Source organism: Phodopus roborovskii, unplaced genomic scaffold, assembly GCF_943737965.1.
Source record: "Phodopus roborovskii unplaced genomic scaffold, PHOROB, whole genome shotgun sequence".
Classification (NCBI taxonomy): Eukaryota; Metazoa; Chordata; class Mammalia; order Rodentia; family Cricetidae; genus Phodopus; species Phodopus roborovskii.
Genome location: NW_026126511.1, coordinates 4588422 through 4614268, shown reverse-complemented (window position 1 = coordinate 4614268; position 25847 = coordinate 4588422). Strand labels below are relative to the sequence as shown.

Below are 25847 nucleotides of genomic sequence, written 5' to 3'. Positions count from 1 at the left end.
GTTTTTGTTGTTGTTGTTCTTTTGCTTTTATGAGAAGGCTTAATACCCAAAGTAAAGCTTGTATGTGTTCATTTGCTTATTATACTTGCCTACAACTGGTTTGTGCCCTTCTAGCACAGAGCTGCTTCAAATGAAATGAAGCGTCTTGTGCCTGAACGGTGCATCACTTTGAATTCTGTCAGAGTGGGTGGGTGCCTACCCTGAAGCCCCGCTGAAGTTTATCACCCCAGCTATGCAAATAAAATACTGTGAGCATGAATGCTTCAGTGGGAATAAGCTAACTAACATGAGACGCTTATTCACGTGCAAACAGTTGATTTAAGTATAAATTACTCTTCTATTAGACAATGTTGTCTTAAGCCCAACTTTTATTCCATGCAACCTAACAATAGCTCAGTGTCACTAAACAATTCAGCCTCACGGTGGGCCCCTTTCACGTGCTGGTTAGCCTCACGTACCAGGAGACTTGACCAGTCACCTCAGTGTCTCCTGAGAAGGTGGGTACACTAAGGCGTTAGAAAGAGAAGCAATGATGCATGAACTTAGTAATCCGCACCAGCGTGGGATCCCTTCTTCCATGCATGAACTTATTCGAAGCAAATCACAGACCCTCTGCGCGCCTTCATCTCCTCCTTCTTAAAAACAGGAATAACTTAAAGATCTAGCCCGAGGTTGTGCGTAAGGCGAACCTTAAAGTAAGAGATGTCAAATGGGCTTTCCTTCCTCGCATGTCCTACCACATGAATTAAACCATTATGTTGTCCTCTACCCCTCCCCAAGACAGTGTAACACCTAAGCCAGGTGACCACACAAAGTGAGGTTTTCTCTCTGGAGAGCTTCGAGCCCGATTTAACATAAATGGCATGCTCTGATTACAGGTTACATCCAGGCGTGTAGAGGACTCATGATCGCTGCCGTCAGCCTGGGCTTTTTTGGCTCCATTTTTGCACTCTTTGGGATGAAGTGCACCAAAGTTGGAGGCTCAGACAAAGCCAAAGCTAAAACCGCTTGCTTGGCTGGGATTGTATTCATATTGTCAGGTAAATAGTAACCTCTGCCCAATGAACGAGGCACTCCAGGGTGTGGATGACTCGGGGCTGACTGCTGTACTTACCCGCTGGTGTTTTTCAGGTCTGTGCTCCATGACAGGCTGTTCCCTGTATGCAAACAAAATCACAACAGAGTTCTTTGACCCTCTCTTTATGGAGCAAAAGTAAGTGCCGTTTCCAGATCGTGGAACAATTATACAAGTGAATTTATCTTAGATTGACAGAGACTTCCTGCATTGCTTTTGAAAATGAAATCTGTGTGGGTGAGTGGTACCCTCTGACATCAAGTTTATGGATCGTCTGGATGAAGATGCTCTGCGAGGCTTCATTAGCGTGGTGTATTGTCTTTAGATAGTGCAAAGCAAGGATTTAGAATGAAAAACTCAACGGTTTTACATCAAAAAACTGAAGGGAAACTCAGCAAATCTTGAGGGAAATAAAATGGGAGGCGCGTTAAGTTATGAACATGAAACATTAAAAGGCCTTTATTGCTCAGTCGGCACAATATTTGCTAATGCTAGTCTCTGGGCCTGGTGCAGCTGCTCCTAAAGAAGAAACTGTACACACAGCGAAGTTTCTCATCAGGGCTGAAGGAGCACGGTCCCTGTCCACCCCACCCCCACCTGCCAGTGTGGCTGCTCTGATCTGCCTTGGGACTAACATGAGTTTGTTGGTTGGTTATTGCTTCTGCACTATGGGCTGCCGCTTTCTACAGCAGCCCTAGGTTAATTGCTTTGGATTGGGAAAAATCCCAAGGATACCAGATGGGAAATAGCCAACCATATATCCTTTTTTTTATTTTCGTCTTCATGAAACTATCCTCACACACCTCTATAGGAAGTCGTGTGTGTGTGTGTGTGTGTGTGTGTGTGTGTGTGTGTGTGTGTGTGAGGGGATTTTGCTATCAATCAGGCTGGCAATTGAATTTCAGACTTGAGTTAAGTATTACAAAAATTTTTAAAGGTCAAGTATGGAAACAATCGGTCAAGTGGGCATTACTTTTTCCTAGTGCGTTTGTAAGTCTTCAGAAAATTGCCTTTCTGACTCTCTTTTGAATGTAGTTAATCTATACATCAGAATAGTTGGAGCTCTGATATGTAAAAAAATTATATGAACACATATTGGTCCCCTCATATGCAAACATAGCATTGGGTGGATTCTATGGCATTAACTTACTCCTTTAGTACTCTTACGGAGCAGGACTCTATCTTGAGACCCTCTTTCTGGAATCAAGGGAAAAAAGCAAGTAATATGTCGACAGGAACTTGGACTAAACTATTCCACATTTCAAACCAGGGTTAGAGTTCTATAGAACACATGCTTTAAACTGTGCAATTTATGATCATAATTTCACTATAGATGCTACATGTACCTTCTTATTACAGTTTCTGTCACACATTTATTTTAAAATAGTTTCCATTCAGAAATTTTATTAATTAGGGAACAAACAAACAAACAAACAACAACAACAACAAAAACATGGTTCTTGGACCCAATATGATTTTTTTTTACTCTTCTATCTATCCATGCTAGAAAAAGCTATCCTGATTTTTCAATGTTCTCACTTTTTATCTATCATGCTTTTTTCGTTTGTTTTTGTTTTGAGAGACTGTCTTGTTATATAGCCCCGGCTAGTCATGACCTATAAATCCTCCTGCCTCATGTCCTGAATGCTAGAAATACAGGCTCAGCTTCTTGCTTAATTTTGAAAATAAGATTTGCAAAGATGTACATGATACCAAACCTGATGTGAAGATTGGGAATCTCACAATCTCCATTAACTAGTTGGTTCCAGGAATGATTAGACCTAAGAATTAGAAATGTACCGTCACACGCTAATTAAGGAGTGGTGACAGGAATCCAGACTTCATGCAGGCTTAGTGAGCTTCCCAAAGCCAGCCAGTGAGGATCACGATTTCATCTGGTGTTTCAGTGTTTAATCAACGCCTTCTTGAAGCAGGTGGGTGATAAAAATTAGAAAAACCAAAAAGCTGCCCTCTGGCCCCCAACACAGGATGGCACTGAAAAATCTTATTTAGAGCCAGACTTTGACCTGGCTTCTTGAGAGAAGAGAACGTTCTCAGCCTGCTTTGCTAGAAGCTAATAATTCCTGTCTGGTTTCAAGTTTATCTGTGCTTGAATGTGTGTGGGAGTCACTGCTCCTGGCTCTGCCAACACGGGGGAGCACACAGGTGAACAGAGGTTTGGAGGGGGTAGCTCTAGGACGGTTGTTAGCTGTTTGATGTCTTAATAGCCTGGATTGTGTAACTTTCTTGGGGTCAGACAGCATCTCTGTCAATTCCGTCTGCCTAGCTCAGTGCCTCCAAGTGACAGTGACTGTAGAGCCCTGGTCCTTTCAGACCCGTGCAAAACTTGCTGCTGTTCCAACGGCGTGAGGAGGCAAAAGTCTGAGGACAGAGCTGTGGGGCAGTCAGGTCCCTCTTCCCGGTAATGCCACCACTGGGCTTTAGAGTTGTCACCAAGTGTCTTCTCCCCAGTGGCTGTCCCGTCCCAGAACACGTGATAGTGAGTAGTGTGAACCCACATATCTGTATCCCTGGGCAAAGCACGGGAAGACAGCTGTCCACCACAGGGTCCGGTGTGAATTGTACTCTTGTGCCCGAACCCTAAAATGGGCCAGAAGACAGGCCAGGCCTCGGAACGTGGTTTCCTCTGGTCGGTTTGATGATGCTGTTGACTTCTCTCCAGCATCAGACCTTTGCGGATGTCCACATTAGCCTCATTTATATATATCCCGGCTGCCTAAGTCAGGAGAGCACGACTAAGCCTATCAGCGAAGTCCTACTGTGCTCAAGGTACCCAGCTGTAGCTTTATTCGTGAGTCGAGCATATGCTCGGCTTCATGGGTAGAGGTGGGGTAAAGAACCCAGTAGTCAGATTGCTGAGCAATCCATTTGTGGCTGTTTACTCTAAAAGACCCTTTTCTCAACACACATCAGAACGGTGTTCTTACAGCTAGTATGTGACACGCTCGTGGTACTTAAACAGCTCCCTGTGTGTGTGGTTTGCTGTGTTGTCTGTCTTCCCCCCCCACACACACACACACCGCCACCACACACCGCCGCCACCACTTTAGTCTTTGATTTTCCATCCATGTGAAGATTCTGTTTGGACAACTCCAACATGGGCATTTATACAGACTTGAAAACAGTCTCTTCTCTTTCCATTAGGCGATTTCAAATTAACAACCTCCTTTTTATTAAAACAAAACCTAACAAATCTGAGAGAGAGAGAGAAGGAGAGAGAGAGAGAGAGGCTACCCACCTACAAGCTTATGCTAATAGGTACTCAAAGCAAGATTCACAACCCACATGATGACATTATTCTTATCCTTGCTCTGCCGTCCAAACCACTAACTTCCTGAACGTCTCGTTTTGTTTTCTTAAATAAACTGTTCCCAGTTACAATCGATTGGTGGAAAGAAACTGCTTTTCAGATCATTACTGTAGCCTGGAACCATGGTCCATTTAAAGAGACAGGACAGTGTGGTCTGAGACTCTCTGCCATGTGAGATGAATCACCGATGCTTGGCCTCTGAGTCTCATGCTCCGGTCTTAGCCCCGAGGCTTTTCCTTTTCAATTTTACTGCAGAATAGTCTTCATTCCTGGCATATTTGGCTTGATACTTTGGGATTTAGACTATGTTGAAGTAAAATCTTTTCACTGTTGTGGCTGTTTCGTAGTTAGAAATTAATGCTAGGCTGGAGGTATGGCTCAGTGGTGGAGCCTGTGCTCGATATGAAGATGGTCCAGCCTCAAGGCCAGCAGAGAAGAGGAAGGCATGGGTGGAGGATGGCTAGAAAGAAGAGAAGGAATGGGAGGGTGGGAGAGGAGGAGGAAGGAGAGAAGAATTACTTTCAGGTGCATTCTCTCACTGTGGTTTCTGGTTGGGTACCAGCTTTACGGGTGTGCAAGTGCCTCTGTCTGCCAGGCTGTTTAGCTGGCCTCCCACCTCCTTCATCAAGTACGGCTGTGTGGATGCTCATGGGGTAATTCGGAAAGTGAACTGAGGTTGATGATAAAGAGCTTCGGGAGGGAGATGACGTGGAAGTGTTAAATGTCGAGAGCAAAGCTTACATACTAAGTTACATATTAAGAAGGCGTGACTCTGCGACTTCACTTTGTTCCCACAAGTCACCTCCCAAGGATGCTTTTGTTAGGCCAGCAAGCCTTTAGCCAGCACCCGGGATAGCAAATGTTTGCCAACTCCGATTTCATTCTTACTGACTGGCCTGTGGCTTGATTGTCAGTTGATCCTGTCCTCTGGTAACTCAGTTCCCGGACTTCCATACTCTGGGAGAGTATGCCTCTGGGGGATTGATTCCCTCCATGCTTTGTGCCTGCATTATGACCCTCCCGTAGCTCACACTTGCTGGTCCTAGACCAGATGGGGAGCATCATGTAACAGAGAATGCATGTTCAATGTGGGACTTCTTGTAGTTAGCATGCTCTGCAGAATGTTTACGGCAAGGGTAATAATACAGCAGTGAGGGGCTGTGTCTCTTCATAAAGGAAAGACATTGCCTATGAGATAAGGATGAGCAGATGAGGAAAGAGGATCCTGGGGCTGAAGAGATGGATGTCTTGGTCTTCAAAGGCTAGGCTTTCACAACCAAAACCTCAGGAAGGACCCTGGGTGCAAGCTGCCTGGAATAAACTCAGCTCTGCTTCCTGGCTGGCCATTCTTAAAGTTTTATGGAATCCCCATGCGTTTGTGTTTTGAATATACAGAATGAGGACAAGAGGTTGTGAAGGTCAGGTGATATGGCATAGTTCAACTGTTTATAGTCATATCTGATTGCGGTAACACAGACCGCAAAATGTTATTTTGAAAGGTAGCGGTCCTTACATACATATTCATACAGCAGAGCACCTGTCACAGCGCTTTGAGATTAGCAATAGAGAATTGTTTTCTGGGATGTTAGAGACCTAATAGAAGGGGCAATTGCCTTATGACATTTGGCTGTCAAGTAAAAGGAGGGTTCAAAGGGACCTAATGTCAACTTATAAGAAAGCCCACACAAGGAAGGCATAATTCTGTATTAATTTCTGGCCACCTGCATCACTGAACTGAGACATACAGAACTGTGTCACACACAGGAAGGTGTGGCAGGAAACTGTCAAGTGGACAGATAGAGGCTCCTCATTCCAGAACATACCCCGCAGGGTCTCCTGAAACACCTGCTTTGGCTCTCAATTGGTTTCCAGAAGGCTGCTGAGGACTCAGATGAGTGCTAAGCATTTTAATTGTTGAAGTTTGTTTTGTTTGTTTCTTGTTTCCCAGTCTTCTGTCTGTAGTTTACTTCAGTGGGAAGGAACTCACCTGCCCATACCCTGCCGTGAAGGGCCTCACACAGTGCTTGCTGTTAGGAATTCCTTATATTGAAGGACAGCCCTGTGAGCATGGTCAGTTTATCCCGACTTTGGAATTGCCTGTAAACATGTCATTGAACACGGTGAGCTCTGTGACTCAGCCCATCATCCCTACTCCAAACCCCAATTAGCCACACTGCTGGAGGAGATCAATGTCCCTGGTGTTGCTAAGTAATGGATTTGTTTTTGAAACAAATGGTGTAACTCAGCACATGAGATATTTCTGCTGAATTATAAGTTATCTTGGATAACGTGATGTTTAGTTCCACTGTGAATGACTTCTAAGTCTCTACGAGTAAGTGGCGAGTGTCTGTTAAAGACCTGCACTCATCACCTGGTGTGGTGTGAGCACTCTGAGTCAGGTCAGTCTCGAGAGCCTGGGGTATGAAACCTGGGCCCTGGGTTTTTTGGGACCTCAGATTAATTCAATTGCCTATCATAGTAACACAGATGGACAGTGTTATGAAGACTGAAGAAAATAACACACCGGGAAAATATTGGTCAAAGCTACCAAATTTCAATTAGTTTTACATCTAATTGTGAATTTACCTCAGCATTCTTGATGACTTTTTTTTTTAACTATACCTTGGAATAATTTCTGACATTCACCTGCTTTCTTAACTCTTTAATGAGTTAAATAAAACCATAGCAAGGTGTTTATCTTTTTTTTAAAAAAGAAAAATATGGTGGTGAAAGCAGCCTCTACACTTTGCTGGTAGAATTCTGAACTACAGAGCGGCAAGTCACCATATACTGAAGGTGAATGCTCAAGTGCCTGTTGTGATCAACACTTCAGAGCTGACCCCAAAGAGGAAAATTTAAAAGCCCATTTTTGCTTTAGTTTTTCAAATTTGAGAATTCCCCATGAAGATCCCATGGCACGGAATTTAAATTTTCTTGTCCTGCTTTTGCTGCTGGTTGGGAGCATCCTGCACTGCTCTGTAAGTGTTGTGGGATGCCAGCCCATGCTAGGGAACTATTATCAGAGGAGATGGGGGTATCTTATGGAAGAGGGGTAGGCTATGCACGATGGGAGGGCTCTAAACCGCCACTCTAACTCAGCAAGCTGGAGTGTGCTGTGTCAGGAGTAAAGGTACTTATGGATAATGCCTAGAGAATATCCATTTATACAAATGTATCCTTGCAGTTTTGTGGCCCTTAGATTAGTCCAAAAGACTGGCTTAGCAATGCAACTCAGTTCTGATGCATTCATGGGCATGACATGTAAATGTTCTTTAACGTTTCCCCCAAAACGTACAGTTAAGGTAACTGGCATATTTATTTTGGTTATTGCCATTCTGAGTTAAAGCAAGGGCATGTACTCTGACCTGTGACCTTCACTGAGGTCACCTCGTTTTTCTGCAGGCCCTGAAAGGATGAGGTGTTTTTTGTTTGTTTGGAGGGGCTGCTCAGCAAGGCCCTGGTTAATGAGTCCCTCTCCTCTTGTGGGATTGGGTGAAAACAGAGCCCCAGGGCGTTTGGGAAAAATTCCACACCCCAGAGTTCTGGAGCCAGGTAGAACTTAATGAGCCGGGCAGGGACAGAACCTTTCTGAGATGGAAAGTAAAAGTGGGTTTCAATGTCTGGGATTTAAGAATATTCGTAAACCCATTTACTGTGAGCGGGTTTGGGATCACAGTTACAGACTTTAAATATGGGACAAGTAATTGCATCTCACTGTGCCTCGGCTTCCTTGTTGGCAAAATGAGGGTGTGTATACCCTCGTCTTGGGATTGCGTGAGGGTGGATGGCAATGTGTGTCAGAGAGGAAAGCGAGCGGATGCGGCGTCTGCGTCCTTGCTCAAACCACAGTCCTGTGTACCTGGGAGGGCGAGGTTTGCACAGACATGCTCTTTGAATTCTATTGCTGGATTCATCACACTGCACGGCCGATTATTGACTTCAGTGTCTCACTAGCCCCACTAGACTATACGGGACGGTCCTGGGGTGGGGTTCGGGGTGGGGGGGGGAAGTGTTGCTGACCATCGCTCTCCGGCCTGAGCGTGATGAGTAACGCAGAGTGTGGCTTAGCTTGTGTCTGTGGAGACAGAGGGGATCCCCGTGAATGGCAGATCAAGTCAGAAGTGGCGATTTGGGTGCAAGGACAAGATTGGATACGAGTGGCCCCCCAACCCCTTTCCTTAGGGTGGCCGTGCACGCTAGAGACTAAACTGCCAACAAAAGGGTGCCTTATGCTGAGTCAGCGTCGCTACGGAACTCTGACCCTGTCGTGGAGTGGGGAGCCGCAGCCTAATATAACTCTTGACACACCAGAGAGAGGGTAGTAGCTTTAGCCCGTACCCAAAGCATGTTTAAACCCTTCGTGTATTTCTGGTTTATTTGAGAGGATATTGCTAGCAACAACAAAGGAGTCCAGCAGATAATTGGAAATCTGGATAATCTTCCTGAAGTGTTGAAATCAGTTTCAGCATTACCAAATGTCAAGAAGCACTTCCGGCAGGGTGGGGAGGACACATGCCTTGGGAGCGGATCTCAGTGGGTGAGAATCAGATGTATAGCATGAGGGTTTGCCGGCTTGTTTTCCAGGAAATCCCCCGCTACCCCTGATCTGGCCAAATCTCTTCTCTTCTGATGCACTTTACGCTTGCCTTCCTGGTGTTCTGTGCACGTGTAGCCAGAAGGTGCACTTCTCCACTGACATCAACTTTGCGTGTCTGTCATTACCACCGGAAGCCTGGAAGAGGTCTGTGGGCTTCCAATAGCAGAGGAAGTGCTTATCCCTACTTGTTCTGTCCCAGCTGTCACCTAATTTCCCAAGGCTGTAAGAGAGCCGAGAGAAAGATCACATGACAGAGTATGCTTAACTCCATCCAACATTGGGACAAAAAAAATTCCTGATGCCGTGTGAGCAGCTTTTCCTACCTGCTAGGGGTCCAGGCTCCAGTAACTCCTACAACTACACAGACCCCCACAGAAAACCCATGTTGGGGTACAAGGGTGCAGAGATCCCTCCTTACACAGCCAAGTGGGAAGGATCAATGGGCTAAGAACCCTGAAGAGCTCCTGCCAGCTGCTCCCTACAGCTGTGTGGCCTCCACACCAAGCCAAAGCCAGGCCCTGTCTCACTTCATGCCTGGCCCATGAACAGAGAGGGTGGCAACCTGGAACGCCATCTTCTCTTTACCTTGGGCTCTCCTGAGATTATCTCTGCATGGATCCGTGTGACCACAGCACACTCTGGGTTCGTTTTATACTGAGATGCACCAGGAAAGCCTTTTTCCAGTCTTGCAGTGTGTGTGTGTGTGTGTGTGTGTGTGTGCGCGCGCGCGTGTGCTGTGTGCTTGTGTCTATGAAGCAAAAGTGATATGCCTTTTCATAGAAGGAACAATTCTACAGGAAGAGGGACAGGCAGATATAAGAACAAAAAAGCCTCTATGGTTTTTATAATCGTCATTCCTTTTTTTGGGGGGGAGGTGGCTGTTCCTCACCTGAAAGGGTTTCTAGCTCTCTAACAAGTGGCATTGCCTTCCCATCTGGGGAAGGGCTATCTACTCATGGCTGTGTTCACTTTGGTCATCTGGGGAGTATTGTGACCTGACATCTGGAAGCTTGGTCAGGCCAGACTCGTCCTCTCTTCCCAAGATCACATTGCGACCCCCTCCGTTTCCCAGAATCCTCTACCTCTCCTAGTCCCACCTGTCTTGCTTTCCTATAGGCTAACATATTCATTAACCAATAATGGAAACATATTTACAGACTGACATCTCCCATCAGTCACCTCTCAGTGTCCCCACTAAGATCATGGTAGTGATGCTCTTGTCTAACCCTGATGCTTTTTTTGCATAGGCACCTTGCACCTTCATTTATTTGCACACAACAGGTGTCTGTGAGCATTTAGTGAGCTAACTAGATCAGATGTGGAGGCAGACTTCCTTTTCCTAAGTGCAGTTAGGAAAGTTTGGCAAAGTGAAGGCAGAGACAGGAAGAAAAGCGTGATGAGTCAGGTGACCCAGTCTCTGACCTGGCTGGCCTGGCCACCCTTGTTTTCTGTTAGGAAGTTGGAGAGACTAAAAACGCTTCAAGGAGACTCTAAAGGGCTGGCACTAACATGCTTTGTAAGTTTATACAAAGAAAGTGTGAGCATGTAGTAAATCTTAGTCAACAGGGCTGCCCAACGCTGGGGTGAGCCGCCCAATGCCAGGGTGTGAAGCCCAAGGCCGGGGTGAGCCGCCCAAGGCCAGGGTGTGAAGCCCAAGGCCGGGGTGAGCCGCCCAAGGCCGGGGTGTGAAGCCCAAGGCCGGGGTGAGCCGCCCAATGCCAGGGTGTGAAGCCCAAGGCCGGGGTGAGCCGCCCAATGCCGGGGTGTGAAGCCCAAGGCCGGGGTGAGCCGCCCAATGCCGGGGTGTGAAGCCCAAGGCCGGGGTGAGCCGCCCAATGCCAGGGTGTGAAGCCCAAGGCCGGGGTGAGCCGCCCAATGCCAGGGTGTGAAGCCCAAGGCCGGGGTGAGCCGCCCAAGGCCGGGGTGTGAAGCCCAAGGCCGGGGTGAGCCGCCCAAGGCCGGGGTGAGCCGCCCAATGCCGGGGTGAGCCGCCCAAGGCCGGGGTGTGAAGCCCAAGGCCGGGGTGAGCCGCCCAAGGCCGGGGTGAGCCAGCTGTAGTAAAGCTTGTGTTGTTTCCTCACAGATATGAGCTGGGAGCTGCTCTCTTCATTGGATGGGCAGGAGCCTCTCTCTGCATCATTGGTGGGGTCATATTTTGCTTCTCAATATCTGACAACAACAAAACACCCAGGTAGGAAAGAGAAACACTGTTAAAAAGGCACCACACACGTGGCTCTCAAACTCCCTAACATCTCAGCCTTTCCTATACTTCCTCGTGTTCTCGCCACAGCCCCCCCCCCAAGAAGATTATCCCGTTACTACTTCATAAGTGTAATTTTGCTACCGTCTATGAATCATACATATTTTTGGAGATAGAGGTATGACTAAGGGGTCTCGTCCCACAGGCTGAGAACCACATTATGCCACATCTTTGCATTTGGGACAACTCGCGTGACTCTTAGACATCGGAAGTGACAATGGAAAGGGTTAGGGTCAGGTCTTGTTTCTAACAACTTAACTGCTGTTGTATTCTGAAGCCGCTTCTCTAACTGGAGGCCAAGCCCGAGTGTCCACGCTGACTCCTCTGTAAATTTCACATCGGCAGGAATCAACGAAGGTCTCTACGAAACCTTCTCAGCTTCAGGAAAATGAGCATTAAAGAGTAGTTTAGAGAAAGGATTTTAGAACAAGCAAGTCTCGAGTTCTCTCTACAGAGATTCTTCCATCCAGCAGGCTACAGGGACAGAAGAGGAGGGATGAGGGCTAACCCCAGGAGGCCTTAACTCTTAGCTACTGACTGCAATGGTTCAACCGTTTCTCGTTTGTCCTGCTGTGTAGAGCAGAATCAACCCAGGTATGTTTTACCTTCCAGAATGGGCTACACATACAATGGACCCACGTCTGTCATGTCTTCTCGGACCAAGTATCCTGGTGGAGAAGGAGATTTTAAAGCCACAAGCCCTTCAAAACAGTTTGATAAGAACGCTTACGTCTAAAAGACCTCCTGGCAAGCCGTGGTGTCTTGAGTTTGCCTTGAACTGTCCACACAACGATCCTTCCCAGGCTCCTCCTGTAATTATCACTTCAGCTTGTTTTTTTTTTTTTTTTAAATATGAATTTGAAGACTGTTGATTGGATGGATGTAAATGTTTCTTACAGTTATATGCTAATCATTTTCTGTTGCGCCTTTCTCTAGGGAAAATAAACAGGTTATCTACAGGATCTGTATGTTTTATACACGTGGATGCTCTTAGTTCAGAGGCTCAGGAGATGCTGGGGGTGACAGCCACTTTGATCTTTAGTATGCCTGGAGTGTCCCTCATTTCACCCACATGAGACAGAAGTGTGTAGGGGGTGGTGTCCTGTGAACGGGACAGGTATAGTTAGAGGCTGTTGGTCATCATGTTAAACAGCTGCATTACTATCTGCCACGTAGAGCTGTCCGTCAGGCCTGCCATGCACGATGACAGCTCAGCAAGGTCCAACCGGGCCATACAGGTTTGTCTGACACCGAAAATCTCAGTAGGTGAGCTGGGCACTGGTGGTGGTTGAATCCAAAGCCAGCTAAGGGAGTCGTAGAGTCTGTGTGTTACCTTCCGTTCTCACTTCCTGTGTCTCGTGGGTCCTACCCACAACACTCACCAGGCCACTGAGACATCAGCTGTTTTCCGAGACGTGGGACAATGCTGCAGATTTATCCCCGAGGCTGGCCCTGCCTATCACTCGCCCACAAAGGCAGTAATTGTTCTTGCTGCCACACAGCTTATGTGCCCATTTATACTTACAGCACCCTTGATGGTAAGTAGGTAGTTTCGTCTTCCTGCATATACAGCGAAGAAAAGTAAATCGGAGGGAGAGTTGAAGGGAGGGGTCCGTTAGAGACAGGGCCAGGACATTAGCTGGGATGGTCTCAGGGTTGTGAGTGGTGGCCGAAAAGGAAAAGTCACATTGTTTGCAGGTACTCAATGGAAAGAAAAAGAAATTTTAAAAAATGTTTTTTTAAAATACAATTAAAAATTTTTAAATGCCATACCTTGTTAATACTTGATTTTTTTTTTTTTCATAAAGGTGGGTTAAGTACCACAGACCAGTGTGGAAATGGCGTTGCGTAGGCACACATTTAAAATGATTGTTTTAGTTAGATAGGATGTAGGGAGAGCAGGGGATGAGGTATGGATGATATGGAGGGGCCGGCATATAAGGATTGTCTACATTAGAAGGGATAAATCAAACAGGATGGGGAAAAGAAAAAAAATAAGTTAAAGGATTGAGTTCCGTGACCTACATTTACCAAGTTAATTCCTATGCTGGCTCTGAGCATTACATTTTCCCAGTTGCAGAAGCCAAAGCCCAACACAGAACCTGAAGCAGGCTTCCTTTAAAGCCGGCTCTCGTTGCTTTCTGGTTGTGTGTCCTTTGACGAGAGACTCAGCATCTCTCGATTTCTAATGTCATGTTTATAGAAAGAGCACATCTCAAAATCCTAACTGAATGAAGGCCTAAATCACATCCAGGACAGAAGCAACACCAGTGGCTCAGGCTGGCACACGTCTTTAACCTCAGCTCTTGGGAGGTGGAGGCAGGTGGATCTCTGAGTTCAAGACCAGGCTGGTCTATAACACGTTGAGTACCAAGTCAGCCACAGCTATATAGTTGAGACTTTCTTGAAAAGTAAAATAAATAAAGAAGTTAAAACTCACGGGGCTCAGTAAAAACCAGCTAAGGAAGTGAGTGACAGGCAGGCTGTTTGTCTCTGTCACACCATCATAGTCTTACTGTCACCTACCAAAGCTTTTGGAAGCCTACATACAAAGCCAGCCTGTTTGCATACAATGGCCCCTGTGGGGATGTGGAAGGATTTTTCTCATGGTCTGGAATGGACACACATAGGTTTTGTGATGGTAGCCATAGTAGCCACAGAGATTTATCCCAAGTTCAGGGTATTAGAAGCCATGGCTTTTTGTAAGCCCCTTCATAAATTTAGTCAAGGAGTCACCTCCAATAAGCAGCCACAGTCACAGGTAATGGAGGACTTTACTGCACTGTTGATGGATGACAGGAGATCAACAAGCTATTAAAATGTTACCTCTTTTTTTTTTTCTGAGATAGAGTCCTAATAGTACCACAAAGTATAAAAAATATTTTTAAAAAAAAGGAAAAAATAAAAAAAGAAACAGTTTATATATAAATTTTCTGACCATTGCCGAGATTGTTGTTCAAGAATATAAATTATTTCTGAGGTATTTTATAGTGGGCTGGGTACTGGGAAACAGAAGAACTATGCACATGTGTGACTCTGGAATGGCTCGACTTCTTCTAATGATCATCTCATAAAAATCAGTTGGCATTTAGAACGGTTGCATATCATTCACGAATATGCAAAATGAAGATTACATGCTAATAGGGCCTCAAAGGTCAGTGGGATCAATGGTTCTTCAGGAAATGTATTTACCACGGGCCTAGCTAATTGTTACCATTCTAGACTTACTGCTACATGGAGGGGACAACCAGTTCAACCTGTAGGATGTCACTAATTTAAATTTGAAGAGACTTAACAGAATTTTATAACATAAAAACTACCAACATAACAGTATATACATATTTTTTAAAGCTACAATATCTCAAACAAAAGCCTACTGTGAGTAAAAAAAAAAATAAATAAAAGATAAAAAGGACTTAAAAATTATTAGAAAAAAATACATTTAACACTAGAGTACCATACTGAAGATAACACTTTTTATGACCTAAGGACATCTTGTTCCTACACAGTGGACGAGTTGGCAGTTTCCCATACTGTGTTAGGCGTTGTTAAAGACGCCCTTGCTCTGAACGGGCTTCCTTGCTAAGGTGGAAAACACTACGGGACATTAGAATCCTATAGGCTGTTGGCCGAAATGCAGCTGGCGGTTGGAACAGTTCTCTGACGTGGGGAGTTGTAGTCACACATCCAAAATGTCCCCCCACTCTGTCACAGTGACTAGGCCGCTTTTCAGTGTGCTTAATTCCTTCTCTTGAAGTCCTGGGCAGAGGAGAGAGCAGGAGAAGAGAGGGGACCTGTGGTCAAACCGGGATATTGGAGGTCCCCTGGATCACACAGTCATTGCTCGCCGAGCATCCGAATCTATTTAGTCTTGCCCCTGGCTTTCCCTACAGGTTTTCAAGGAGGCTGCTCTAAAGGGAAATGTCCAGAGACCCACAAGGATGACCCCAGCTAACAATCTAAGCAATAGTGGAGAGGCTCCCTTAAATGCCCTTCCCCTATAATGAGATTGATGACTGCCTTATATGCCATCCTAGAGCCTTCACCCAGTACCTAATGGGAGCAGAAGCAGACCAGACACCCACAGCTAAATACTGAGCAGAACTCCTGGAATCCAGTTGCAGAGAGGGAAGAGTGATGAGCAAAGGGGTCAAGATCAGGCTGGAGAAACCCACAGAAACTGCTGACCTGAACGGGGGGGGGGGGGGGGGGGATGGGCTCATGGACTCTAGATTGACAGCTGCAAAACCAGCATAGGACTGACCCAGAAGCCCTGAATGTGGGTGTCATTTAAGAGGACTGGGCAGTCTATGGGGCCTGTGGCAGTGGATCAGTATTTATCCCTAGTTTACTAATGGACTTTGGGAGCCCATCCCACATAGAGGGATACTCCCTCAGTCTAGACACATGGGGGAGGGCCTGGGCCCTGCTCCAAATGATATGACAGACTTTGAAAATCCCCAAGGAAGGCCTCACTCTCCCTGAGGAGCAGAAAGGGGATGGGATGGGGAGTCGGTGGGGGGCGGGGGCAGAGGGGAGGGAGGTCTACTGAGAGTCACATGACTTTCTGAGAGTCACATGGCTCTCTCAGAGTTACACCCAGGCTCTTTAAGGGACAGGAAGCATTCCAGTTTACAATGTCATCTGTGATCCATCCTACTGACTACTATGCTATAAGAAAAGAACAAAAACAAAAACAAACAAAAAACAAAAACAAAAACCTCCCTTGGAAGAAAACCAAGAGAAAATGAAGATGTACTGGAAGATTGTGAAAAGAATCTTCTCATCCATGTATAAGATTGGAGAGTCTAATTTCTAGGGGGCATCTGTATGAAGAGAAATCTGTGTGGGCATTGTGAAAAATAACATTAAAATGTTTAATGAAACAGTACAGCAAAAATTAAACCAATTTATAATACGTATGTTATGTGAAGTAACTTATCAATATTCAGATATACCTTATGATTAAAAAAAAAATCAAGGTCTTGGTTATAACAATTGTGTGATTTGGTCTCGTTTGGTTCCGCCTTGGCTAGGTTGCTTCCGCCATTGGCCTCCGACAGTGCTTCTGTCAGAAAAGTGCACCTAGAAGCAAGTATTTATAACGTTGGGCCACTCTGGAACTCAAGGGCTAGCTTGGTTGGTTCAGGGCTTGGATTTGATCACGTTTCAGACAGGCCACGGGTTAGGGCACCCACTGTCTCTCTCTGGCATTGCATGGAGCAGAAGCAGGACAGACTGAGGGACTCTGGTCAGGCAGCCAGTCGAGCCTGCTTGGTGAGACACAAGGTAGACTGCCTGCCTGTCAGGAACAACACCAAGGCTGACTTCTGTCTCCACGTGCACCCACACAAACACGCACACAACCCGTCAGTACAGGGAGAGGAAACTGCAAACCTTCTTCCTTGAATTCCTGGTGGTTCACTGGGCCCCAGGCCCTGGGCACTTGACTGGAACTTAGATCTCGCTTCACAGGCGGAGGTTCCCGCTGCTCCATCTTTTTCTCCAGAGATTTTTCTTCCTCTAAGGATGAGATGTCCCAGTCGTTGTCATCTACATCCGCGCACTAAAGGGAACACACAGAGAGGAACTTGCACTGACGGAGAAGGTGGGCACGGCACAGGGGGGCCCAATGGAGGAGGAATCTGGGCAGAACCGTGAAGCAAATTTGAAAACTTGCATCTTGAAATTTACATAAATTGGGTTTCCTTTTTTTTCTTTATTAATTTAGAAAATTCTAGCCTACAAGGATTGTAGAGGGAGGAAACTCTCTCTAAAAGTCAGGGTGAGATGTGTCACCCAGGAGCCCTGCAGAATAAGACAACCCCCACCCCAGAAGGAGCACATTTCCATCAAGGCCTTTCCAAAGAGAGCCATACCATCTTGGTGATGAAACATTTGACCTCCTTTTTGGGGGGAGGGAGAGGGGAAGGGTTGTGTTAACACGCAGTAACTAAAGAAGAAAGTTCAACAGATTGCTTTGAGTCCCATGGGAAAATGGTGGGGGTGGGGTGGCTATCTACAGAACTGAAGAGAATGACTAAGTATTGGAGGACCCAGTCTACACAACCAGCTGGCCGGAATGGTAACAGCCAAGTTCTATTCACAAACCCTCTGGGCCTTAGCTTTGCTCCAGGACCTTCCAGCATCTCCAAAGGCTCTGACTCCCAGGTGGGGACAACCCTTAGTAAAAGTCTCTGTCTTTCTTCCTGGGAGGCCCCAGGTTCTAGCTCATGGTTCAGCCGTGGGCAAAACGCCTAACATCCGCAGGTGTCAAGCCACACGCATGACGGGGCCGTGAAAATCTGTGCAGTGTGACATGCAAGTATCATTGTAGGCTGAACAGCCCTCATCTGAAACGATTGGGCCAGAAGTGTTTCAAATTAGATAGGGTGCAACTGTAATCTGAAAACGCCAAATACAGTATGATCCAAACTATGAAACTTACCGGTGTGCATGAACCTAAGGCCTCCCTCAGGCTCAACTAAGCTGCACCTCAGATCTCAAAAATCTGAGAATTTCCGAGTTAATTCCAGTGTTTAAAAAGCTTAGCACTTTGGGACATTCTAGATTGTTCAGTCTACACATGCTATCAGACCGCAAACTGTCTGTCATTAAGTATGCAGTAACTAAGAACAAATCAAGACGAGGTGCCGGCCTTTAGTATATTCGACTTTTATCCCGCTGTAAAAACGTTATTTACTAATTAGTTCATCGAACGATGGGTTAGTTAGCAAGTGGTGTCACCTTCAATTCTTGCAAGTCTTCCTTCTTGGCAAGCATCTCAGCGATATTCATCCCAGTAACTGCTTTGCTTCCGTTTCCTTGGTGTAAAACCATGGTCTCAACATCTTCCGTTTGTATCTTAATGGAGGTTCCTACAGGGGCAGCGAGCGGGACATGAAGACAGCCTAGAGGGGGCTTTCAAACACTGCTTCAGCGTCAGCTGCAGGGCAGCTCCGGGCAGCTTGGAAGGGGCCCTCCGCTCCTCACCTGACTATTAACCACGGGCAGGAAACTAACGGACATGTTCGGGGTTCGGAAAAAAGCTCAGGGGTCAACAGCACCTGCAGATAACCAAGTTCACTCCCAAGTATCCAGAGCACGAAGCTCACAACCACCTCTAACCCCAACTCCGAGGGGTCTGACGCCCTCTCCTGGCCTGCATAGGTATTCCACACACGTGCACACCACACACGCGCGCGCGCGCACACACACACGCACACACACAAATGTATACATATGAAGTTAAAAAAAAATTGAAAGCTTAATACCGTTCATTCCCTTAAATGAGGAAATCGCAATTGCCCAGGCATGAAGCTGCACGGTTTCCACTCAAAATTACAGGGTTTGCTCTCCTTCAAATACGTGATTTATAAAATAGTGTGAATTATTTAAATGTACTTAATATATTTTCCAAAATTACATAATTACATCGTATACACAAATTACGTGTAATATAGTTAAACCACATACATTTAAAACCTATAATTTTAAGATTATACTAAACCAATCTATGGTAAAAGACAATCTATTGGCTCTACTTCCTTTGGGAAGCCATCGGAAATCTCACGCAGGAGGCTTGTCTTTCCTTAAAATCGCCCCGTCAAAAGCAGGGTAGGTCAGGACAGCCGCTCCGGGTCATTTGTGCAAGGTTGACGGATTAAATTTTCCTTCGGATCCACACGCTGAGGCTCTTACACCTGCTGCTATCTTACCAGGCGATCTCAGTTGGACGTAGAGTAAAGGGGTAATTCAGTTAAATTCAGTTACGGTGAAGTCATCGAGAGTGGTCCCATGGGGATAGGGGGATGGCTTAGTCAGTAAAATGCTTGCACACAACCTCGAGGGCCTGAGTTCAATCCCCAGAACCCACATAAAAATCCAGTTACGCTGGCATGTGTGGAAAACCACAGTGCTGGGCGAGGTCGAGGCAAGAACATTCCTGGAGCTCAACATCCAGCCAGCCTTGTCAAATCGGATCGCCGAGCTCTGGGTTAAGTAAGAGACCCTGTCTCAAAAAAAGGAAAGATACTGACCTCTGTCCTTCATACGTGTGTACACATGTGCATGTGTGCAACCACACACACACACACACACACACACACACACACAGGTCCGTGATCTGTGTGAACAGTCCTTATAAAAACTGGGAAGCCGGGAGGGGAAGGTGACAGGGAGAGGCAGGGAGAGGATAGCCAGCCCCAGAGAAACGGAACACGTCCTCCCTCGCAGCTCTTAAGAAAAGGACCTGCACACCTTGCATTTGTTCACCTGGCCTACAGAATATGGACACACAGATTTCTGTTGCTTAAGTCACTCAGCTTATAGCATGTGACGAAGGCAGCTGCAGGAAAGCTGTACACTCACTAGGGCGTCCTCAGCCAGCTCTTCCCCTTCCGCGTGAACACGGGTGGCTCTCTGCCGGCTTTGGGATGAGCCCTACAGTCCTCACACACAATAGCAGCTCCGATGCCCAGGGCTTGGTGCCGGTTGGGGGCGGGCCCTGTCCTAAATAAACGTGGGTAGGGTTTCCGGAGACCAAGGCTCACCTGAGGGCTTTGGGGAAACATCGGAATCCTCCACTTCACTTCCCTCTGTCCAGTCCGTGTCACTTCTGACGCAGCTCTTTCCAAAGTTACTCATGCTGTTTTTAGACGGCTGTAGGCTCAGGAAGTCTGGGTACGCCTGGATGAAGTCCTCTTCGTCCAGCTCCTCCTCTGAGCTGAAGGGAGGCGTCCTGTGTAAGTCAGAACCAAAAAAACGGGGGTACAGGGACGTTGTTTCTTCATTTCAGAATTCACTAACCCTGTGCCTTGTTTTTTCTGTTTTCTTTAAAAAAAAAAAAATCATTTCTTTTAATTAGCACACAACTGGCTTTACTCTGACTTTTCATACACACCTTAGATTTTGTTGCTCTCCCCTCCCCCTCCCCCCTCCCCTCCCCCTCCCTCTCAATCCCCCTCCCCCGCTCTCCTCCCCTCTTCCCAGCAGTAGACCTCTTTTCTTTCCTGTTACATACATCCTGTTCACCTCTTTTCATTCCTCCTTTTTACCCTCACAACATTCCTTAATGCCTCTTTCTCCCCATTCATGGACTCCCCTGTTTACATGACTGATACATCACCCCCACCCCACCCCACCACACACAGATACATACACATACATAAAAATTAAAGCCCAGGATCTACACATGAGGGAAAACGTTCAATACTTGTCTTTCCGAGTATGGGATAGTTCGCTAAAGAGCGATTTCTAGTCCTAACCATTCTCCTGAATCAAATGGCGTTGTGTACATGTCCCGTGCTCTCCTTATGCATCCCTCTCTTGAGGGGCATTTACTAGCCACGCTGAATAGTAAAGAAAGAAAGAGAGCCGCCTGTGTGGATATCTCTGTGCTGGCACTAAGAATCCTTTGGGTGCATGCCTGGAATCCTCTATATTGATTTTGTATGGTTGCCTCTTGAGGTGATATGGACCTCCGGAGGTAATTCCCAGAAAACACAACAAAGGGAACTCCTCTGGGCCCACAGGCAAGGAGGCAGTGAGGCCAGAACCGTGTGCAGACTGAGGGGTCATCCCAGACCCAGATCTGCCTGTAATGACGCTGAAGTGAACTGGGGTCCCCCGAAACCCAGATGTGTACCGCCTCGGTATTCTTAGCTCTTAAAGGCTTCAGGAAAACATTTCTCAGTGAACGAAAACGTATCTACACTCAAACTACTCCAGCTTTTAAAATGCGGTTACTTCTGACTCATAGATTGCCACCTCTAACTTCCGAGCAGTGTTTGTCATTTGGAGAACATTCCTAGACAGCTGTAATGCCTGTGCACACTGGTCCCATCACACATAACCCATGGGAGGAGGCTCTTCTCAGGGAGTTTTCCAGTGAAAAGATGAACCATTATTTATTTCTACTTTATGATGCCCAGACTCGGGCGATGTCAACGACATTCACTAAGAGAAAATGAGGATCATTCAGAACTACAGACAGAAATATACTGGCAACTTATTGAGTAACCTCAAGAGCCAAGACCCTTTTACACAGTCCCATTTAATTTTTAACATGATCCTAAGCCGGGTATGGTACTCCACGCCATCCATTAATCCCAGTAAGTAGGAGGCAGGAGCATCTCTGGGACTTCAAGCCCACCATAGTCAGAGAGTTCCAGCCAGTCAGAGAGACATAGTAAGGCCTTGTCTGAAAAACCAAACAAGCCAACACCAAGGAAGTATTCTGTAAACAAGAAAATATCACATATCACACATTTTTTTTTTAAATTAGGCTCAAAACAAGCATTTGATGGACGTTAGCTGATAGTGTGAGCAAAGACTCCCATCATCTAAGGATCCCAGAAGAAGGCAGTGTGACTTCCTTAGCCATCACAAGGAGCCAGAATGCAGAAATATCATTTGACACCTACGTACGTGGTCATGGACCCAGCCACCAAAACACCATCGTTCTATTTAAATGTGCTTGTTAAAAAATCACACTGGGGTGGCTCTTCTTCTTAATGGAGGCCATGACGTGGTAACACGCTACCGAGTGACAGAGTGACTGAAGAGGGTGTGGCTCAGATAATACACCACAAAAGACCTGAGAAGCAACCTGATGGGAGATGTCCTTCTGTGTATGTCTCTCTTATTGGCTGACGAATAAAACACCGACTGGCCAGTAGTGGCAGGAAGGTAGGCAGGACTAGGAGAGGAGGTGAATTCTGGGGAGACAGGAGAGAGAGGCATCGAAGAGATGCCCTGTAGATGTCGGTGAGGAGGTAGGACAAGCCAGGTGTTCTCTTAGTAGTTACGGGTTAATAATTAAGGCAGAGCTAGTCAATAAGAAGCCCTGGCCAATCGGCCAACAGTTTTATAACTAACATGTCTCTGTGTGCTTACTTGTGGATAATCAGCTGTGGGACCAGGCTGGGAAGAAATTCCAGCTACAGTAACCCTGACGAATGACTGCTGCGGCTTTACTTAATCACGGTGAGCCCCCACTTTACCACGAGAGGAATGTTCGGAAACTTTACATCCATCCCACTCCTCCACCCGCCAAGGACCCCTCCCAGTACTCACTTGATAGTTGAAAACTTTCTGAGAAAGTGATTTTCTTTGGTATTTTTCTTAAGTCTAAAAAAAAAAAAAAAAAAAATTAGAGGAAGACAGAAAAGTATTTCTAAAGCGGGTGAGTAAATAGTATAGCTAGCACAAATGTCTACGGAAAACACAAAAGTCTTTGGTTATCGTCCAGAGAGCACAGGCACATTGTGAATATGATTCACTGCTACTGACTCTGTGTTTGCGACCCAACAGCCCTGAAGTGTGCTGACATCCAGAAGCAGGACTCTGGGGTAAATGTAGTAAAAGGGTTGGGGTCCCTGTGATGGGATTCCCACCCGTGGTGCTTAGGATGAAAAAACGGCCCCTCTAAGCTCAAATGCTACAGTCCCCGTTTGGGAAGCTTAGGAGGCGTGGCTTTCTTGGAGGAGGTGTGTCCTTGGGGGTCAGCTGTGAGGATTCAATGACCCACCCCTTAGCTCTCCTGTGACAGACAGCTCTAGCTCTCCTGTGACAGACAGCTCCAGCCCCCTGCCAGCCGGGCCGCTGCCATGCTCCGGGCCATGACGGTCTCCGACTCTAACCCTCTGCAACCATGAGCCTCCAAATCAAAGGCTTTCTTCGATAAGGTGCCTCCCTGGGTCATAGCGCTTTGTCAGTCGCCACTAAGGCACTGCCTTCAGAAGAGGAAGAGGCCAGAGCCTGCTCACTGTGCGACCTCTGGCAACAAACTTGATCTCTGACACCGGGACCCAGCCTCCAAAATAAATGCCCATTGTCCCAGTGATCCCGTCTGTGATGTGTTACTGCAGCAACTTCAGCCGGAAATACTCACTTTGGGACAGCCATCTTATCAGTAAACACGGCCCTCTGCCTGGTCAGTGGTCTGCTTTGTGGGGGAAGCTGGGCGGCCCTGGGCACATCTTCAGCCGGAGAGATGGTAAAGGGAGGTTCGTTGTGCCTATCTGGAAGAGAAGCAACGTTCATGAGTCTCCACCAGCTCAAATGACAAGAATACCACCCATGGTGTCACTGGGAAGAACAATCCTGCCTCTCAGGATGGAATCCAGACGCGGGGGTTCGTTCTTGGATTTATTTATTCATTTATTTATTGATTGATTGGAGACAGTGTCTCTTGTAGCCTAGGCTGGCCTTGGATCTGCTGAGTAGCCAAGAAGCACTCTGAACTCCCGGGGTCCCACCCACCCTTACCTCGCCAGCGCTAGGAACACGGGCATCTATACACCCCAACGTGTGAGACAGGGTTTCTTTCACGATATAACCCAAGACCCAACATCTCAAGTAAGACAGTAAGAAAAGTAGCCAGCACCACAGTTTGCAAACATTTAAACGATTAAAAAAAAAAAAAGTTGTTAAACTTAGCTCGCATTTGTAGCAGTGAAATCCCAGGTGGTAGCAGCAGGCTTACCGGAAGAGAGTGACACCTTCTCCTCGATTTTACAGATCAGCTGGTGTTCAAGGGATTCTCGGATTTGCTGAATGTTGGGCACTTGTTTTGCTAGATCATGTCTGGCTAATTGCATGGCTTTAAGCGATTTGTTCAAGATCTCACATGGGATACCGTGTATATCCTGGAGGAATAAGGTATCGTGTCAACCTGTTATCATTGCCCTTGGATGCTTTTCATTTATGGATATATGTCTGTCCCTCCATTAACTCTGGTCATTTAAGGTAGGGGGTGCGGATGCCCCACCGTGTAACAAACTCTTCCTGTTCCAAAAGGATCTTGCAATACAGGTGTGCCTATTATTTATGACTGGTTAACTGACATAGAAATGCTTTGTGGCAAACGAGCCTACCAAGACTAGAGGAATTCCAAAAAGAGAGCCACCGGAGGCCCTATCTTCCCAAGAGGGCTGACGCAGGAGGCTGAGCCGTGTTCTGATGACAAACAGAAATAAGTAGTTTCCAGATGGCCGGGCATTGGGGATACCTTGTGAGGAAGACGGGACCTTACGGTAGAGATAGCCAGGCTCAATGTGACAAAGGCCTGGGCAATGGACCGAAAAGAGAACACTGAGTGCTGACCTCGAAAGCCCGGCAGTCACCCCACAGGGACAAGAAAGCTTTCAGGTAACCTTCCATTACGAATCTGCGTAAGTAAAGAGGTGATCTGAGGAGGTCTGGGTCTGACTCATCCCGTCTTCATTCCCACCCTCCTTCTACCACCCTCTTCCTCCAGTGCTCCACACCCCAGGGGTGGCCTCACTACCCCACACTATTGCCCAGGAGGGGCATCTGTCATCAGGCGAGGGCCTAGTCATTGCCTTGATCCGAACAACTTCTTCCCGTCACTGCAGACTCCCCATATTTTCCTGTGACCCTCAGCCTGACGTCTGCCATCCTATACCGTGTGTGAGAGAGAGAGAGAGAGAGAGAGAGAGAGAGAGAGAGAGAGATCTAATATGATACAGCTGTCACCTCCCTAATTAACACGCGGAACTGCAAACAGCTCCCAGCAGAGTTCTAATGGTGGCTCACCTGGAATGGGGAGTGGTTTTCTCAAGTTCAATACACAAAGAGAAACGGAGGGACTTGTGAAACATTTCAAGAGGGAAGATGAGTGAAATCGTGGCTCAGAGGGGGCAGCAAAGTATGCGGCCAGTGTAAGTTAGTTAGCGTGGGGTGGTGCACGCCTGTAGTCCCTGCACTAGCTAGCGACTGACTGACTGCCTGACTGCCTGACTGACTGGCTAACTAACTAACTAGCTAACTAACTAGATAACTGACTGACTTCCTGACTGACTGACTGACTGACTGCCTGACTGCCTGACTGACTGGCTAACTAACTAACTAGCTAACTAACTAACTAACTAGATAACTGACCGACTTCCTGACTGACTGACTGACTGACTGACTGACTGGCTGGCTGGCTGGCTAACTAACTAACTAACTAACTAACTAACTAACTAACTAACTAGATAACTGACTGACTTCCTGACTGACTGACTGACTGACTGGCTAACTGACTAATTAACTGACTAACTGACTGACTGACTAACTGACTAACTAACTAGCTAACTAACTAGATAACTGACTGACTGACTGACTAACTGACTAATTGACTGACTGACTGGCTAACTGACTAATTAACTGACTAACTGACTGACTGACTAACTGACTAACTAACTAGCTAACTAACTAGATAACTGACTGACTGACTGACTAACTGACTAATTGACTGACTGACTGACTAACTGACTAATTAACTGACTAACTGACTGACTGACTAACTGACTAACTAACTAGCTAACTAACTAGATAACTGACTGACTGACTGACTAACTGACTAATTGACTGACTGACTGACTAACTGACTAATTAACTGACTAACTGACTGACTGACTAACTGACTAACTAACTAGCTAACTAACTAGATAACTGACTGACTGACTGACTAACTGACTAATTGACTGACTGACTGACTGACTAACTGACTAATTAACTGACTAACTAAGTGACTGCCTGACTGACTGACTGACTGGCTAGCTAACTAACTAGCTGA

General features: G+C 46.5%; 2 protein-coding genes across 3 annotated transcripts in view; one reads left to right on the top strand and one right to left on the bottom strand.

The window, feature by feature from the left end:
• The window catches only part of Cldn10 (claudin 10), a 73285-nt gene extending 60252 nt beyond the window's left edge, over nucleotides 1-13033 (top strand). For both annotated transcript variants that reach the window (XM_051195223.1, XM_051195222.1), the window contains exons 2-5: nucleotides 879-1040; nucleotides 1132-1213; nucleotides 11087-11194; nucleotides 11876-13033. In XM_051195223.1, the coding sequence (XP_051051180.1) occupies nucleotides 879-1040; nucleotides 1132-1213; nucleotides 11087-11194; nucleotides 11876-11999 (476 nt within the window). In that variant the 3' untranslated portion in view covers nucleotides 12000-13033. The remainder of the gene's footprint in view (nucleotides 1-878; nucleotides 1041-1131; nucleotides 1214-11086; nucleotides 11195-11875) is intronic.
• Nucleotides 13034-14913: 1880 nt separating this feature from the next.
• Dzip1 (DAZ interacting zinc finger protein 1) overlaps nucleotides 14914-25847 on the bottom strand; it is a 58287-nt gene continuing 47353 nt past the window's right edge. Inside the window, 7 exon segments of the mRNA XM_051195747.1 lie at nucleotides 14914-15022; nucleotides 16661-16829; nucleotides 18011-18141; nucleotides 19816-20003; nucleotides 22340-22393; nucleotides 23157-23286; nucleotides 23751-23913. Of these exon segments, the coding sequence (XP_051051704.1) occupies nucleotides 14943-15022; nucleotides 16661-16829; nucleotides 18011-18141; nucleotides 19816-20003; nucleotides 22340-22393; nucleotides 23157-23286; nucleotides 23751-23913 (915 nt within the window). The 3' untranslated portion in view covers nucleotides 14914-14942.